This window comes from Schistocerca serialis, chromosome 12 (assembly GCF_023864345.2).
Source record: "Schistocerca serialis cubense isolate TAMUIC-IGC-003099 chromosome 12, iqSchSeri2.2, whole genome shotgun sequence".
NCBI classification, from domain to species: domain Eukaryota; kingdom Metazoa; phylum Arthropoda; class Insecta; order Orthoptera; family Acrididae; genus Schistocerca; species Schistocerca serialis.
The window spans coordinates 22,286,869-22,306,096 of record NC_064649.1 but is presented as its reverse complement, the minus strand read 5'-3'; the positions used below and the strand labels follow the sequence as shown (position 1 = coordinate 22,306,096).

Below are 19,228 nucleotides of genomic sequence, written 5' to 3'. Positions count from 1 at the left end.
TGAGCATCTGACTGGGATGGTCCGTCTACCTCTTCGATTCACCGGGGCAAATTAACTTCATGTTTTGCAAGAAACTCTACCCAGCCTGCTGGGAGATGTTCCTCTGGACATAGGGCTATGCATGTGGTTGCAGCACAATAGGACGCCCTCAGATAACAGTCGTGCTGTGCACAAAAATTTAAATGAACTCTTTGACTGACGGGTAATTGGCAGAGGTGCTCGTAGGACATGGCCCCCACGATCACCAGACTTCACGCCACCGGACTTTTTCCTGTGGGGATTCTTCAAGGTTCAAGTTCACCCACCCAGATGCGGACTACCTAGAAACAAAGAGGAATTAATGTATTGCATTCAACATGCTGTAAATCACATTACAGCAATACCAGGAATCTTTTAAAGAGTTCGACAAAACAGCGTTCCACGTTACCAAGCTTGTGTCGCGTCAGAGGGTCACCAGTTTGAGCACCTACTTTAAGTATCAGTTGCAAAGCGATTTAGGAAAGATTGCTGTATGGTGTGGCAGGTGGCAGTTGACGCTAAATAACGAAAAGTGTGAGGTGATCCACACGAGTTCCAAAAGAAATCCGTTGGAATTCGATTACTCGATAAATAGTACAATTCTCAAGGCTGTCAATTCAACTAAGTACCTGGGCGTAAAAATTACGAACAACTTCATTTGGAAAGACCACATAGATAATATTGTGGGGAAGGCGTGCCAAAGGTTGCGTTTCATTGGCAGGACACAGATCCTTACCAGGTGGGATTGACAGAGAACATCGAAAGGGTGCAAAAAAGGGCAGCTCGTTTTGTATTGTCACGTAATAGGGGAGAGAGTGTGGCAGATATGATACGCGAGTTGGGATGGAAGTCATTAAAGCAAAGACGTTTTTCGTCGTGGCAATATCTATTTACGAAATTTCATAGGTAGGAATGATCATCAAAATAAAATAAGAGAAATCAGAGCTCAACAGAAAGGTTTAGGTGTTCGTTTTTCCCGTGCGCTGTTCGGGAGTGGAATGGTAGGGAGATAGTATGATTGTGGTTCGAGGAACCCTCTGCCAAGTACTTAAACGTGAATTGCAGAGTAGTCATGTAGATGTAGATGTAGATGTAAACGATGTCCTAGCTACAAAAAAAGGTCCTTTTCTGGGCAGACACAATTTGCAAAAGACTTTCTGAACACGTACTAACAGCTGTTGACAGGTCTGTTCCCAGTATGTCTTATAATGAAACTACAATGGATGTGTCGGGACCCTGGCGGATTCCCCCCAGGCCCTCAGAGTGGAAGGCTGGCGCACTACCACCGAGTGTGCATGCCACCTTGGATACATTTTGCAGTCACGAGATACATGCAAAACCTATCCTGTACATTCTCCCACTCTGTCCCTGGCACCTCCTACTTCAACAATGCCAGTGCCACCTGTGTAAGCAGCCGCAACGTCTAACACTTTAGCCGCAACCACTGTGGCGCACGCTACGTGCGCACGACCACTGACAAGCTGCTTGCCTGCACGAATCGCCACCACCAAATTTTTGTTGAGAGACAGCTCGATCGCCCAAGTTTCTGAGTAGTGCCACCTGACTATGTGCTCAACTTCAACACAACTGCTTCACAGCCTGTGCCACAGCTGGTTACTTCCCAGAGACACTGGCTTTTCTGAGTTGTGCAGGTGGGAACTCTCCCTGCAACATATCCTCCGTTGCACACCACAACGTAAAATGACTGCAACAGTTGATTCACTATGCAAGCCATCTGGACACTACCTTCCTGCACAAGTTTCTCTCAACTGCGCAGGTGGGGCTTGTCTCCGCAGCATATTGTGCACTCTTACAATCCCTCTGGCCTAAACTTCCACTAATCTGTTTCCCACTGCCTCACCTCATCTTCTCCCTTCTCTCTTCTCTCTTCTGTCTACATCTACATCTACATCCATACTCCTCAAGCCACCTGATGGTGTGTGGCGGAGGGTACCTTGAGTACCTCTATCGGTTCTCCCTTCTATTCCAGTCTCGTATTGTTCGTGAAAAGGATTGTCGGTATGCTTCTGTGTGGGCTCTAATCTCTCTGATTTTATCCTCATGGTCTCTTCGCAAGATATACGTAGGAGGGAGCAATATACTGCTTGATTCCTCGATGAAGGTATGTTCTCGAAACTTCAACAAAAGCCCGTACCGAGCTATTGAGCGTCTCTCCTGTAGAGTCTTCCACTGGAGTTTATCCATCATCTCCGTAATGCTTTCGCGATTACTAAATGATCCTGTAACGAAGCGCGCTGCTCTCCGTTGAATCTTCTCTCTCTCTTCTATCGACCCTATCTGGTACGGATCCCACACTGCTGAGCAGTATTCGAGCAGTGGGCGAACAAGCATACTGTAACCTACTTCCTTTGTTTTCGAACTGCATTTCCTTAGGATTCTTCCAATGAATCTCAGTCTGGCATCTGCTTTACCGACGATCAACTTTACATGATCATTCCATTTTAAATCACTCCTTATGGAATTAACTGCTTCCAGTTGCTGACCTGCTATATTGTAGCTAAATGATAAAGGATCTATCTTTCTATGTATTCGCAGCACATTACACTTGTCTACATTGAGATTCAATTGCCATTCCCCGCACCATGTGTCAATTCGCTGCAGATCCTCCTGCATTTCAGTACAATTTTCCATTGTTACAACGTCTCGATACACCACAGCATCATCTGCAAAAAGCCTCAGTGAACTTCCGATGTCACCCACAAGGTCATTTATGTATATTGTGAATAGCAACGGTCCTACGACACTCCCCTGCGGCGCACCTGAAATCACTCTTACTTCGGAAGACTTCTCTCCATTGAGAATGACATGCTGCGTTCTGTTATCTAGGAACTCTTCAATCCAATCACGCAATTCGTCTGATAGTCCATATGCTCTTACTTTGTTCATTAAATGACTGTGGGGAACTGTATCGAATGCCTTGCGGAAGTCAAGAAACACAGCATCTACCTGGGAACCCGTGTCTATGGCCCTCTGAGTCTCGTGGATGAATAGCGCGAGCTGGGTTTCACACGACCGTCTTTTTCAAAACCCATGCTGATTCCTACAGAATAGATTTCTAGTCTCTAGAAAAGTCATTATACTCAAACATAATATGTGTTCCAAAATTCTACAACTGATCGACGTTAGAGATATAGGTCTACAGTTCTGTTCAACGTCCCTTCTTCAAAATGCATGCCACTCCTTCCCCATCTCTTGCTCCTCACCCTCTGCCACATGCTCTCTCTCTCTCTCTCTCTCTCTCTCTCTCTCTCTCTCTCTCTCTCTCTCTCTCTCCACCCCTTTCCCACCTGCATCTATTGTTTATCATATTCATTACATCTGGCCATTTTGAAAGGTCTCTATATGAGCCTCTTCAAGAGTTTGCATTAAAAAGAACTTCATTTCTATATCTCTAGCACCTTAATTCTCAGAGCAGTTAGGCAATTTGCTCTGATTTAAAAGAGACTGAGCAGCTGAGTTTGAGTTTGTTGATATCAGCCACAATTTATACATTTTCCATATTTCATATTATATTTCTTTCTGTTGGCCTTTTTATTGTGCCAACTTACACAAAAGGCAGATTCTTTGATCACTTCTGCTGGAGGACAAACCCCATTTTTTGGAGCACGAGCTCACCACTCTTCCGTGGCATGTGAGGTGGGTAAGGTAGGCTGCTAATAAAGAGTTCCTCCTCATTATTAAGTTAACATTTTGTTTTATCCAAGTTTTCAAATCTAGTCAAAGTTAGCGATTCCTTTCAGAGTTCACTATCGTGCGTGAGAAATTTTACTTTCTAGTTTGCAAGTGTTAATTGCATTAGAATCCAGGGGCTGTGTAGGTTATTGTTCAGTTCAACCATTTACTCAAACATGTGGAGCCATGTCAAGTACAGTTCATTTAGTTTATTGTTGCTTTCGTGAGCACGTCTATATTTTATATGATTTCCGTGAACTTACAACTGAATTTTCTGTAGTTTGTCTCGCCTGATAATATTCTTCTTTGGTATTTGCAAGTTCTTGTTACCATGTGTCAACATTTAGATCTAAGAGCCTTAAGTTTGTAGATCTTGTTCCCTTATAGTGAATTCTGTGCAAATTCATTCCTTCATTCAAAATTCCATACTTACATTGTACACAGTTTTGTTTGTGACCACTTCGTCATGTTCTAATGAAAACATCTTCCACCACACAGGATCTGAATTAATTGTGATTCTTATTTACCCTTCAATTCTTTTAAAGCTATTCATTTTAATAGTAATTTTGTTCTTTTATTCCATGTGTTAAAATCGAGGAAACAATCCTTCTTGCTGGGTGCGTAAGTTGTGGAGAATGTTTTTAGTTCTTTTCCTTCCTGTTAGCCTCTCAAGTGCATGTGAATGTAATTGTTTATAATTAAACGATCCTTTGGTCATTCCCTCTTCCAGAGATCATTCCCTCCTCCAGATGTGAAACTTGCAGGGAACTCCAAAGTAATGTTATATTTTAGTTTCATTAACATGCAACACAGTAGATAGCTGGGAACAGCAACCATCATATTAGTTATACACCTACTTATGTGTGGAATTAAATTTACCAAATCAAATAAATGTTGTTCTGTCAGAATTTTGTGTTTAACCTCCCACTGCTAAAATTCCACTCTATGCTTCATCCAAGTGTGATCTACAGTACATCCAACTCCATTCCTTTTGCACGGCATTTATATTGGTGCAATAGTTTACCATCCACGATTAATTGCAAAGATACTTCTTAGAATAGTTTACCCTTCATATACCTATAGGCCTCTCAGTCTTTGTAAGGCAAATGATCTTTTACTTATTGTTAAAATCCTCAACATATTTTTTAGGTCTGACTACATTTATTTGTGTGCTCAACAGGCAAGGAAGGAGTCCCCTCACGTGTACTCCTAATACAACTTACAAGGGGCCCGTCATGCCAGTGAAGACTCTACCCGTGAGGTAGTCTCGGCTCACAGGCCGGATCCACAGCACCACCAGTAGCAGCGGCAGTGCAAAGCTCGTGTTCAGCAGCAGGCGCAGAACACGATTCTCTGCTGAATACCTGAAACAAAAGAAATCAACCTATATTAGGTCACCCAATTCAAACTGCACAGCTTTAGTATCAGTTACAACACAAAGTATAAATACAGGAGGCAGTAAAGATGGCTGAGCTTTCAGACAGCACCAGCACCCTTCCTCAGAGCAGACTAAAATGAAACACTCACTCACTCTCTCTATCTGAAATCCAACAAAGTGAGGCATAGACCTATGTCTTCTTACAAACAAACAACTCTCAAAACATAAACAATTTATGAGTTAATACAATCTATATAAACAGAAACATTAATGTTTGTTTATTCAAAACAGTAAATCTCTGAAATTTCTTCTTCAGCTTCTTTTTTATTTTTTAATTTTGACGCACTGATGCATTCAAATACACACGAGCTTTTTTATACCAACCTATGAAATTTTAATATAATGTTGCATTCAAATATGCACTTTTTTATATACCTACTTGAATGCCATGTATAATATATAAATAGATATGTAATAATTTTAAGGGCAATCTATATAAAAATGTAAATGATTGTGTGTTCGAAGTCTTAAAACCTCGAAAGTTCTTTACTGATTGCTTTGACATTATGGCAATGTTGCATTCAAATACATACTGCGTTTTATATACCAATTCTTTAAAATATATATATTACATACACAAATAAATATGTACATATAAAGGCAAGACATTACAACCACAAATCTCAAAGTTCTTGACCAATTTACTTCAAATTTTTACACAATACTCTAATGAAGATTTGGACAATTATGGGCCATATATTTTTAATATAAATATATATGTAATGTATAAAGGGGAACCACTGTTAGCAAAGTCTGAAAGTACTCGACTGATTTACTTCAAATTTTTACATGTTACTGTAATATATTAAGGTAACAAAATACATGGGATACCTCCTAATATTGTGTCAAACTTCCCTTTCAACAGCATATTGCAGCAGCTCGATATGGCATGGACTCAACACATTGTCTTTTTGAAGTTATCAGATACTGTACTTCATCAGTTGTGTAGAAAACCACACATACACACAAACTATCACTCACATTGTTTGTTTGTGTAACATCACAAAAAATACGTACATAAATACTGCACTTGACAACGAGAAATAAATTCCCGAAACACGTTTTGCTCAGCACGAATAAAATATGTCACTGGCGCTGTGCACTACTACTGTGTACTACTACTTCAGTAGTAGACTATGTACTAGTGGATAGGCAGATGATGAGCAGCCTCACAGATGTTAAGGTCATTCCATCTGAGGCCTTAGACAGTGACCATCGGCTGTTGGTAGCCACCCCGAGAGAGAAAAAAGATAGGAGGGCAACAGACATACAGGAGAAAAGGTTGAAGACATGGATGCTGAAAGAGGATGAACGGAGGACCCAGTACCAGACACTGGTCAGGAAGAAGCTGCCAAAGGAAGATCAGAGAACAGTGGAAGAAGAATGGGGAGATTTTAAGAGGGCTCTAGTTGAGGCAGCTGAGACTGTGTGCGGAAGAACTAGCACAAAGAGGAGAAGTAAGGAAACCCCATGGTGGAACAACATATGTAAAGAGGCAGTACTTCGAAAGAACAAAGCCTTCAGAGAATGGTTCCAGACCCGAACAGAGGAAGCTAGGGTAAAATATAGGGAAAGCAAGAAAGCGGTACAGACCATAGTAAGGGCGGAGAAGAAGAAGTGGATGGAAAGATGGACAAGAATGTTAGAAGAGGACAGTGAAGGGAACAAAAAAGTACTTTACACCATGGTAAGAAATAAGAGGAACGACAGAAGCGAGTGCCTGAGGATCATGGATAATAATGGAAGAGTTGTGGAGGAAATGCATGAGCTCAAAAAGATTTGGAAGGAGTACTCTGAAGATCTGTTGAATGCCACCAAGCGGGTAACTAACAGCGACGGAGAGCCTAAGGCAGCAGACGATTATAATAGTGGGGAAATTGATGATCTAACTTGGAATGAAGTGGAAGAAGCCATAAAGAGGATGAAAGGGGGCAAGGCACCAGGTTGGGACGAAGTAACAGTGGATATGATACGAGCAGCAGGAGAAGTTGGAACCCAGTGGCTATACAGAGTGCTGACGGTGGTGTGGAAGGAGAACAGAATTCCTGAGGATTGGAAGAAAGGAATTATAGTCCCGATCTTCAAGAAAGGGGATAAAAGGAGATGTGAGAACTACAGAGGAATCACCCTGCTATGCCACTGTGAAAAAATCTATGAACAGATCCTGGAGAAGAGAATAAGAAGCAGTATTGAAAGTAGACTGCAAGAGGAGCAGTATGGTTTCAGACCGGGAAGATCAACAACGGACCTCATATTTGCGGTAAGGCAACTGCAGGAAAGGCACTATGAGTACGGGAAGGACTTAATCATGGCCTTTTTAGATATTGAGAAGGCGTATGACAGTATCTATAGGGACAAGCTCTGGGATGTGCTGAACGCAAAAGGGATAGATGAAGAGATAACACGAAAAGTCAGAAAAATGTATGAGGGAAGTGAGAGTTGTGTGAAAGTGGGGAGGGAACGTACTGCATGGTTCAAGCTGGAAAATGGGCTGCGACAGGGAAGTGCACTTTCGCCTTTATTGTTTATTATTGTTATGGATGATATCCTACAGCAAGTATCGATGCGATTGGAGATCATAAAATGAAAGCAGTGCTTTTTGCCGATGACCTGATGTTATGGGGAAATTGCGAGAGGGAGGTGCAAGAGCAGTTAGATGTATGGGAGGCAATGGCAGCACAATATGGAATGCATTTCTCTGCAAAGAAAAGTGAAATAATTGTCACAACAAGGAAGAAGAATAGGCCAAATGTGGATATAACTTGTGGAGGAGAAAAACTACAAGTGGTAGAGAACTTCAAGTACCTGGGAAGCATGACTGAAAGTAAGGGGGGAAACGCAATGGAAATAAATGAAAGGTGCAGAAAAGCAGGGCAGTTCTTCAAATGCATTAGGGGGCTTATTTGGAGCAAGGAGGTGCCACAGAAATCCAAGGGGATTATATACCGAACCTACTTTGTCCCCATATTGGCATACAGAAGCGAGACATGGGTAATGCACAAAAGCGACAAAAGTAGAATACAAGCTAGTGAAATGAAGTTCCAGAGGAGCAGGTTGAGTGTAACAAGACGAGACAGATTGCGAAATGTGTATGTGAGGGAAAGACTAAAGGAGGAACCAGTACATGACAGGGTAGAAAAATCAAGACTGCAGTGGTATGGACACATGAAGAGAATGGATGAGGGAAGAATTCCAAAGAGGATGTTTGATCTGCAACTGGAGGGGAAGAGGCCCAGGGGAAGACCAAGAGATAGATGGGTGAAGGGAGTGAAGGAATGTGTGATGAGAAGAGGAGAGAACTGGACGAAGGTGGAAGAGGGGGAATGGTGGAAAGACAGAACACGATGGAGAGGCTTGTGTTCCCGACAGACCCAGCCAGGGGCTGGAAACTGTCCAAGATGATGATGATGATGACTGGCGCTGTGGTTAAACTAAACACATTTGAGCAACGCAAAGTGAATGACAGTGACACTAGCACTCCAAGTGGCCATACACAGAAACACGCTAAATATGGTTTGACAAAGGCGTCACGATGATCGCAACAATCACGAAACTGCATTGGGGCAGTACAGACAGTTTGGAAATGGTTGCAATTCTTGATGATATCTTAATTCTAATGAACCTTACTTCCATCAGCCGCCACGCCAAGTAGAGCTCAGCAGCAGCGGGAGATACGGCACAAACTGTTCCAACTTTTACACATTTAACGGTTCAGATCCACTGAGTAGAGTGCCCTGGTGTCAAGAAATTTAACCATGTAATATCTGTAAACACTACTGGACAGCCAACATAATGCCAGTGTTACCTTTTCTCCACAAACATTTTTTCCATGAGTAAATTATGGGAAAATTGTAAATATGTTGCAAAATCTGGTGAAAATGAACACTGTGGGCATAGGAAATTTGATGGGACAGATAAAAACTGTTGTAAATTGCGGTAAAACATCAGTTCTGGAAACTGAAAAGTGGGGATATACTGTATGTGCCTTGGCATAGCAGGTGCACGAGATCATGGCCTATGTGGAGTGCAGTGTGTCTTTTCTAATTTGCTAAATGCGAGTCAGTTGTGAAAGTTGAGTGACAATTTCATACCAAATACCAAGTTTCAGCTCCGACAGGTGAAACAATCCGTGGGTGGTAAAACACATTCAGTGAGACTGCCTGCTTATGCAGTGCTAAGTAAACAGGCCATTTGGGACAGTCAGCATCGAAGCTGGAATGTGTGTGACGAACATTCTATGGGTATGTGAGGTAATCAAGGATGTGTGTGACCAGTGGACAGCAGATATCACAGTCAACTGTCTGGTGCATTCTGTGTACGTGTCTGCATGTACAACTGCATCTGTTGCGGTTGGACATTATGACTAATCAGGACAATGAGTTTCATTCCAACTTTTACAGTGACTCACAGTGGCTGCTGAAGTAAGATGGTTTTTCACAGAAACCAACACTTCAAGTGTCTGGAAAGTTGAATCATCATAATGTGGGTATTTGGGTTACAGAACATCCACACAACATTTTGGAACACATTTGCATTTCACTTAAGTTTTTGGGGCGTGTCCTCTTCAAATGCTGAAGGGGTCATTTTTCTTTCAGAAGAAAACTAACTGGTTTCATGTACCTAAATATGCTGCAGAAATTGCTTGCACCACAATTACAGCAAGACAGAATTATGTCATCTTTTTACTTCTTTTACTTGAACTTTAAATCCCTCACCAAATTTCTCCTTTGTTTCCTTTACTGCTTGTTCAATGTACAGACTGCATAGCAATGGAGATAGACTACGATATCTCGCAATTATTCTCAACCACTGCTTCCCTTTCCATGTCCTTTGACTTGTATAACTACATTCTGTGAAGTATAACATGACATTTTTATGATGGCATGTATCATTTCCAAGATTCTGACATGATAAAAGATGTTCATGATTTTTTTTTTTTTTTTTTTTTTTTTTTTTCTGGTTTTAGGGCGCAAAACTTCTATGGTCATTAGTGCCCAGCCCGTGACGTAGAAAACAGGAAAAAAACGAAATTTAAAAACAGCAGCAATGGAAACAAAGTCAGAAAATTTGAGAAACTAAAGGCAGAAGGAATGCTTAAAAGTCCACTATAGAAAGGGGTTGGTTGTCCCCCAAAAAAAAGCTTCAAATGATTGACGTCATTTCACTGTCACTAATAAACTGTAGAACGCGGTCAGCTGAGCGCGTGTCATCTGCTAAAATCGACGATAGATCAGGCGATAGCTGTAGACGGGAGCGTAACGGATTAAAATAGGGGCATTCAATTAAAAGGTGTCTGACCGTCCACAGCTGAGAGCAGTGGGGACAGAGTGGGGGAGGATCACCGCTTAAAAGATGTCGATGACTAAAAAGACAGTGCCCTATCCGGAGTCGAGCTAAAATTACCTCCTCCCGACGACGCGTTCGGGAGGAAGAGGTCCAAGGGCAAGGCAGGGCTTTCACTTCCCGCAATTTATTGTGGGGAAGTGTTGACCAATGCGCATGCCATAAATGAGTGACTTGGCGACATAAACCGCTCCGTAGATCGGTAAACGGAAGAGACTGAAGAGCTGGCCGAGGAAGAGAGACTGCAGCCTTGGCCGCTATATCGGCCGCCTCATTTCCACAGATACCAGCGTGTCCCGGGAGCCAGAGGAACGCCACTGAGACGCCCCCCAGGTGGAGCAAGTGCAGACAGTCCTGAATCCGGTGGACCAGAGGGTGCACAGGGTAAAGAGCTTGGAGACTTAGGAGAGAGCTGAGAGAATCGGAGCAGATTACGTACTGTATCTGCTGATGGCGGCGGATGTAGTGGACAGCCTGGAGAACAGCGTAAAGCTCCGCAGTATAGACCGATCACTGGTCGGGAAGCCGAAAGTGATTTGGGGTGTCGCCAACAATATAGGCACTCCCTACACCTAACGATGTTTTCGAGCCATCGGTGTAAATAAATGTGGCTTCCGTCATTTGTGCACATAGAGCAGCAAATGCCCGACGGTAAACAAGTGTAGGGGTACCATCCTTGGGAAATTGACATAGGTCTCTGAGCAAGTCGATCCGGGGACGGTGCCAAGGCGGTGCTGTACCCCAAGTTGTCAAGAAGGTTTTAGGAAAGCGGAAGGAAAGAGAATGGAGCAGTTGACGGAAGCGGACTCCCGGGGGTAGTAGGGAGGAGGAGCGGCCAGAATACCAGACATCAAAGGAGGCGTCGAAAAAAAGGTTATGGGCTGGATTAGCAGGCATGGAAGACAGATGGCTAGCATAACGACTCAGAAGGATTGCCCGCCGATTGGACAGCGGAGGTTCAGCAGTCTCAGCATAAAGGCTTTCCACAGGGCTGGTGTAAAAAGCTCCAGACACTAAACGTAATCCACGGTGGTGGATAGAGTCGAGTCGCCGAAGAATAGACGGCCGAGCAGAGGAGTAGACTATGCTTCCATAATCCAATTTCGAGCGCACTAAGGCGCGATAGAGGCGGAGAAGGACCACTCGGTCCGCTCCCCAAGAGGTACCATTCAGGACACGGAGGGTGTTAAGGGAACGCAGACAGCGAGCCGAAAGATAGGAAACGTGGGAGGACCAGCACAGTTTTCTGTCAAACATAAGACCCAAGAATTTAGCGACGTCGGAAAACGGAAGGTTGACAGGGCCTAGATGTAAGGAGGGCGGAAGAAACTCCTTACGTCGCCAAAAATTAACACAAACGGTCTTACTGGGTGAGAAACGGAAGCCGGTTTCGATGCTCCACGAGTGGAGGCGATCGAGACATCCTTGAAGACGTCTTTCAAGAAGGCTGGTCCGTTGAGAGCTGTAGTACATCGCAAAATCGTCCACAAAGAGGGAGCCCGAGACATCAGGAAGGAGACAATCCATAATTGGATTAATGGCGATGGCAAACAGTACAACACTCAGCACGGAGCCCTGGGGTACCCCGTTTTCTTGGGAGAAAGTACGGGAGAGAGTAGTGTTCACCCGCACCCTAAATGTGCGCTCTGCCATAAATTCGCGAAGAAAAAGGGGCAGCCGGCCTCTAAAGCCCCAAGAGAACAGTGTACGGAGGATGCCTGTCCTCCAACAGGTATCGTACGCTCTCTCCAGATCAAAAAATATTGCTACCGTTTGGCGTTTCCGGAGAAAATTGTTCATGATATAAGTGGAGAGAGCAACAAGATGGTCAACAGCAGAACGATGCTTTCGGAATCCGCATTGGGCAGGTGTTAAAAGACTGCGGGACTCCAGCCACCAAGCTAAACGGTAATTCACCATACGCTCCAAAACCTTACAGACACTACTCGTGAGAGAAATGGGGCGATAGCTAGAGGGGAGATGTTTGTCCTTTCCAGGTTTCGGAACGGGAACGACAATAGCTTCCCGCCATCGCCTGGGAAAGGTACTGTCGGTCCAAATTCGATTATAAAGGCGAAGGAGGTAACGCAGGCTATGGGTTGATAAATGCAGCAACATTTGGACATGGATACCATCCGGTCCTGGGGCGGAGGAGCGAGAAGAAGAGAGTGCATGTTGGAGTTCGCGCATGGAGAAAACAGTATTGTAGCTTTCGCGATTTTGAGAGGAGAAAGCAAGATGTCGCACTTCCGCTGCACGTTTCTTCGGGAGAAACGCCGGCGGGTAATTTGAAGAGCTCGAAATCTCAGCAAAGTGCTGACCCAATGAGTTAGAAATTGCGACGGGGTCCACTAAGGTATCATGCGCGACAGTGAGCCCAGAGACCGGGGAGAAACTAGGCGCGCCTGAGAACCGTCGAAGCCGACTCCAAACTTCCGAGGAGGGAGTGAAGTTGTTAAATGAGCTAGTAAAGAATTTCCAGCTTGCCTTCTTGCTATCGCGGATGACGCGACGGCATCGCGCACGGAGCTGCTTATATCGGATACAGTTGGACAAAGTTGGATGGTGACGGAAAATGCGAAGAGCACGTCGCCGCTCACGTATTGCGTCACGGCATGCCTCGTTCCACCAAGGGACTGGAGGGCGCCGGGGCAATTCGGAGGTGCGTGGTATTGAACGTTCCGCAGCTGTGAGAATAACGTCGGTAAAATGTGTGACCTCATCGTCGACGCTGGGAAAGCGACGGTCATCGAATGTCGCTAGAGACGAAAAAAGTGTCCAATCGGCTTGGGCAAACTTCCAGCGTCGCGAGCGCATATATGGCAGTTGAGGCTGCAGTCGAAGAACACATGGAAAGTGGTCACTCGAGTGTGTATCATCAAGGGCGAACCATTCGAAGCGCCGAGCTAGCGGAACAGTACCGACTGCAAGGTCCAAATGGGATAAATTTGCCGTGGAGGCAGACAAAAATGTGGGGACCCCAGTGTTGAGGCAGACTAAATCCGCTTGGTGGAAGACGTCTAGCAATAGTGAGCCACGTGGACAAGGATGTGGAGATCCCCAAAGCGGGTGGTGGGCATTGAAGTCCCCAACCAGCAAATAGGGGGGTGGAAGCTGATCAAGAAGATGAAGGAGATCAGCGCGTGTCATTGGTGTAGACGATGGAATGTATACCGTACAAAGAGAGAACGTGTATCCAGAAAGGGAAAGACGGACGGCGACAGCTTGGAAGGAAGTGTTTAAGGGGATTGGGTGATAATGGAGAGTATCATGGAGCAGAATCATGAGTCCTCCATGGGCTGGAGTGCCTTCAACAGAGGGGAGGTCATATCGGATGGACTGAAAATGAGGGAGAACAAAGCGGTCATGGGGACGCAGCTTTGTTTCCTGAAGACAGAAGATGACCGGCGAGTAGGATCGTAAGAGGATCGACAATTCCTCCCGATTGGCGCGAATTCCGCGGATATTCCAGTGGATAATGGACATAGGGTGAACAGAAAATGGAGGAACGTGACCAAGGGTGCTGTCAACTCAACGACTGCTCAGAGCTTGCGACCGACAGCATGGAATGGCATTCAGTCGAAGGCAGAAGATCCTGATCCATAGGTTGGTCAGGAGCAGCTCCTGCCACCAACGATCGGCCAGTTGACCGGCCACCAACAGTGCGCCTCGGCGACACAGAAGATGGCCGAGGGCGATTTCCGCCAGGTGGTGCTGTAGATGGGACACGCCGTGGCGGAGAAGGAGAGGAACTGTGTTTCTTCGTAGCCTTCTTGGAGGTATGTTTAGATGATTGAGGAACCGATGGTTGTGAAGTTGCAGTACGTAAAAATTCTTCACGAGAATGCTCTTTTTTTGAAGACTTGGCTTCTGACTTTTGGGCTCGAGATTTAGCAGAACCCGACGAAGGGTGAGCCATAGAGTGGGCAGGCGAAAGAGGTGAGGTTGAACGGGCGATCTTTGCGCTGGCCGATCTGACGACCGTGGTACTAAATGTGAGGTCGCAAGTCTGCGTGGCCGCCTCCTTTGTTGGCCGAGGAGAAGCAAGGACAGTGCTGTATTTTCCTTTCTGAGGCACGGTGGGCTGTCGACTGGCGAGTAACTTTCGAGCAGCAAAGGTCGACACCTTTTCCTTCACTCTTATTTCCTGGATCAGCTTTTCGTCCTTAAAAACAGGGCAATCTCGAGAGGAAGCAGCGTGGTCACCCATACAGTTGATGCAGCGAGGGGATGGAGGTGGGCAAGCACCCTCATGGGCATCCCTGCCACACGTAACACATTTGGCCTGATTGGAACAGGACTGGCTGGTGTGGTTGAACCGCTGACATCGATAGCAACGCGTAGGGTTTGGGACATAAGGGCGAACGGAAATTATCTCATAGCCTGCTTTGATTTTTGATGGGAGTTGAACTTTGTCAAATGTCAAGAAGACAGTGCGGGTTGGAATGATGTTCGAGTCAACCCTTTTCATAACCCGATGAACAGCCGTGACGCCTTGGTCAGACAGATAGTGCTGAATTTCTTCGTCAGACAATCCATCGAGGGAGCGCGTATAAACGACTCCACGCGAGGAATTTAAGGTACGGTGCGGTTCCACCCGGACAGGGAAGGTGTGGAGCAGAGAAGTACTCAGCAATTTTTGAGCCTGGAGGGCACTGTGTGTTTCTAACAACAGGGTGCCATTCCGTAATCTGGAACAAGACTTTACAGGACCCGCAATTGCGTCGACACCTTTCTGAATAATGAAAGGGTTGACCGTGGAAAAGTCGTGACCTTCGTCAGACCGAGAAACAACAAGGAACTGTGGCAACGATGGAAGAACCGTCTGTGGCTGAGACTCAGTGAACTTACGTTTGTGAGCAGACATAGTGGAAGGTGAGGAAACCATTGCGGAAGAATCCCCCATGATTACCGGCGTCTCCGATGGCGCGCTCCTCCCTTGTGGGGGCCCTCACCGAGGGCACACCCGCCTTAGGTGATTGTTCACACCTCAGGTCACACCTCCCGACAAACGGACGGAGGGACCAATCGGCACTTTCGGAAGGTATCAGCTCGGGTAATCACCCCTCCCTGGGCCTGGCCTTTACCAGGGGGTACGTACGTGTCCTACCTGTCCACCCGGGGCGGGGAATTACGCGTTACCCCGTCGCCGGCTACGCATGGAAGTGCGTGGGTCGGCCTTCAGACACGCACAGGGAGGAAGAAAGAGACAGGGAAAGGAAAGAAGAGAGGTCTCAAACGCCGCAGCGGAGAAAAGGGTAAAGAGAAGAGGTAAAGAGAACAGGTAAGGAATAGAGAAGGACGAAGAAAGATGAAGACATACAAGCAAGGAAGGCAAAGAGTGCGGTACATTTACAAGCGTCCGTCTCCGGACGTAGGCACAAACCATACTCCCCAGAGGGGGAGAAAGGGAAGGAAAGAGCCAGAGGTGAGGGGGGGGGGGGGGGGGGGGGCGAAGATGGGGGATGGGGAAGGATACGGAAAGGGAAGGTATGCAGCCCGGAAAGGAAGGAAGGCCACATTAGCTCGGGGTCCCGTGCTCGCTACACACATATCCACAAAAGAGTTGTGGATCCCCTGGGGGGGATGTTCATGATGTTTAGAAGTAAGTGTTAGTACATCCCACTCTGGGAGATACTATTATGATATGTTCAGATGGGAGAATGTCTTTAAGCTATAACTTCTACAATGTGAGACAATGAGTGAGTGTTTTCACCTGCTGTGTAGTGCCACTTGTTCCTTGGTGTAATGCTTTGAAGGTATTTAGAAGACAAAGTGAAAAAGCGAAAAGGTTGCGGATACAATAGACACTGGGAGACACGACTTGAACTGCCTTATATAAACATAACTTTTCGTGTTGCTTTGCACAAGCTAAGTATGTTTCAGACACTCTGTCAACCCACTTATTATACGAGTTTGTATTACAAAAGACTTTTTTGCTGTAAAAGAAAGGGTGAATACAGAAGGTTAAAAGTTCAGTTGTTTATGTCAGTCAAGTGGCTCAGAAGACAATTAATGCTCTCTTTCAGCACCTGTACACATACAATGAGATTAAGAGCTGCGAATACTGCTGGCACCCAGTTTGTTGGAACTGAATAGCAGGGCCATCTCAGCAAACATAAAAAAAAGGCAACCAAACAAATTTTGTTAAATAAATCTACTGATGTCAAACATAAGAGGGTTACAGACTACACACAGGATATGCAACATTGGTTGTATAACAAAAACAACTTACGTCGCATTTCAGTTTCTACATAAGCCATAAATAACTTTTCGCTCCTTGCATTTTATCTCTGCTACCCTCCAAATTTTGAAGTGTGTAGTCCACTCATAATTTCAAAAGCCTTCTCAAAATATACACATGCTATAAATGTAGGTTTGCCTTTCTTCCCCTATCTTCTAGGATACGTCATAGAGTCGGTATTTTTTTTGTGTTCTACATTTCTCCACTGCTCAAATATACAATTACACCTCACTAATTCAACATTTATTGCACGAGATCAAATACACAGTATTCTAACATCATTCACAACATTCTGGAATGCCTAAAAAATAAGCTTAAAATTTGCAGTCTCTTCGTTCGCATAAAAAAGCTCCTTTCAACCTTGTAAAAAAGATCCCGGCATCAAACTTCGAGTCATGCCAGACACGGAATTTCTGGCATACTGCAGCATACCTGAGAGAGTCCCAGTGCATACGGGCCATGCGGAGCCCCGGGAAGGTGAAGAGCGCTCCCACCAGGCCGCACCACACGGCCAGCGACAGCTTCAGTATCAGCTGTGAAGCAGGCCCTCTGAAATAAGAAGCAAAAAACACTTCAGCTAGCACAAACAATCTTACAGCCAACTACTTGTCATGGTTTCAAAATTCTCACGGTAAATGCACCTATATTTACATCTATATGGATACTCTTCAAATCACTCTCCAGTGCCCGATAGAAGGTTCATCAAACCACCTTCACAATAATTCTCTATTATTCCAATCTTGAACAGCATGCAAAAAATAAAAAAATAAAAAATACGCCCGTATCTTTCCGTGTGAGCTCTGATTTTATGATGATGGTTTCTCCCCATGTAGGTCAGAGCCAACAAAATATTTTCGCATTCTGAAGAGAAAGTTGGTGACTTAAATTTTCTGAGAAGATTCAACTGCAACAAAAAACACCTCTGTTTTAATTATGTCCACTCCAAATCCTGCATCATGCTAGAGACACTATCCCCCCTATTTTGTGATAATACAAAATGTGCTGCCCTTCTCTCAACTTTCCCGATGTACTCCGTTAACCCTAGCATCCCAAACTGCACAGCAGTAATCCAAAGCAGGACAGACAAGCGTAGTGTAGGCAGTCTCTTTAGTACATCTGTTACATTTTCTAAGTGTTCAGCCAATAAAACGAAGTCTTTGCTTTGCCTTCCCCACAACATTTTCTAAATGTTCTTTCCAGATAACTTTTTTGTACTTTTAATTCCTACATATTTACTTGAATTTATGGCCTTTAGATTTGACTGTCCAAAAGAACATTGCATCAAACTATACAGACATTAAAATACAGACATTAAAATACAGACATTAAAATACAGACATCGTACAATTTGTATGCAAGCACTATGGGACGCAGGCCCTACAATCTAGTCGACGTAAGTTGATCCCTCACGGCTGGCAGTGCTGTGGCCAGCTTTCAACTATGAAGCACAGATGGCTGCAGGTGAAAACAGTAACTGTCAACAGAGCTCTGGCAACACTGGGGTGTTTCTGTGGAGACAGTTACAAAATTGTGTAACATGACAAAGCTGCTGTGCCCAGCCTACTGCAATTGTCAGGAATCTTCTTACAATGACTCGACTATCTGACATACGGAAGTTTGGGTCAGTCATGTTTGGATGACCGAGGCAGTTTAAGATGACCGCTCACATAGAGTGGAAATCTGGGCTCAAATCCTGGTTTGGCACAAATTTTTATACGTTACCAATAAATCATATAGCCACTGTACAATCCTATTCGCAATCTGCAGACTGTTATAATAGGTGATGAATAGGGCCCGGATTTTAATGACAAGTCATTTTTTTTTTCTGAACTATAGGGTGAATTTTAGAACAATTTATACACAAATCTAGGCATTTTAGTGTCGAAAAATGTATTTTGATTGTGCATATAAAGTCATATTTCAACAAATTTTAGTAATAGGTCATACTGCGGCTAACTTTTAATATAATAGGTCATACTTCCGTCAACTTTTTCCAAATATGCATATACCGTTTTTCTCGTATCTTACGGGACACATGAATAAGAAAATGAATATGTTGCTCATGAGACAATATTTAACGTGCTATTATGAAAGATAAACAGATAAATTAGCACACAGCTTTATTTCTCAGGACTGTAGCAGAAAATCGGTGTACCACAACAGTCGTTTTGCGAACATAAAACACTGTTGCGCAAAGTCGGCAATACGCTCTCAGAGCCAACAAATGCAGCTTCTGCCGTAATAATCATCACAGTCGCACAGGTGTTCCCAGTAACCAGTTTGAATACAGCCTTTGCCTTGTTCAACATGCCTAAAACAAAGTGCTCCGACAGCATGAAGTTGCGAGGATATGTTCGAGAATTTGGAGAGAAGTTATTTAATACTGATCGGAAAATATTATTTTGTAAACTGTATGAAGTTAAAGTTAGTGCAGAAAAGCACTTTAATGTGCAACAACACTGTAATACCACTAAACACAGCAGCTGTGTGAA

General features: G+C 44.4%; 1 protein-coding gene across 1 annotated transcript in view; it reads right to left on the bottom strand.

The window, feature by feature from the left end:
• LOC126428051 (transmembrane protein 161B) overlaps window positions 1-19,228 on the bottom strand; it is a 100,463-nt gene that overhangs the window by 24,133 nt on the left and 57,102 nt on the right. Inside the window, exons 7-8 of the mRNA XM_050089928.1 lie at window positions 17,169-17,285; window positions 4,935-5,075 (exon numbers count right to left, since the gene is read on the bottom strand). Coding sequence (XP_049945885.1) covers window positions 4,935-5,075; window positions 17,169-17,285 — 258 coding nt within the window. The remainder of the gene's footprint in view (window positions 1-4,934; window positions 5,076-17,168; window positions 17,286-19,228) is intronic.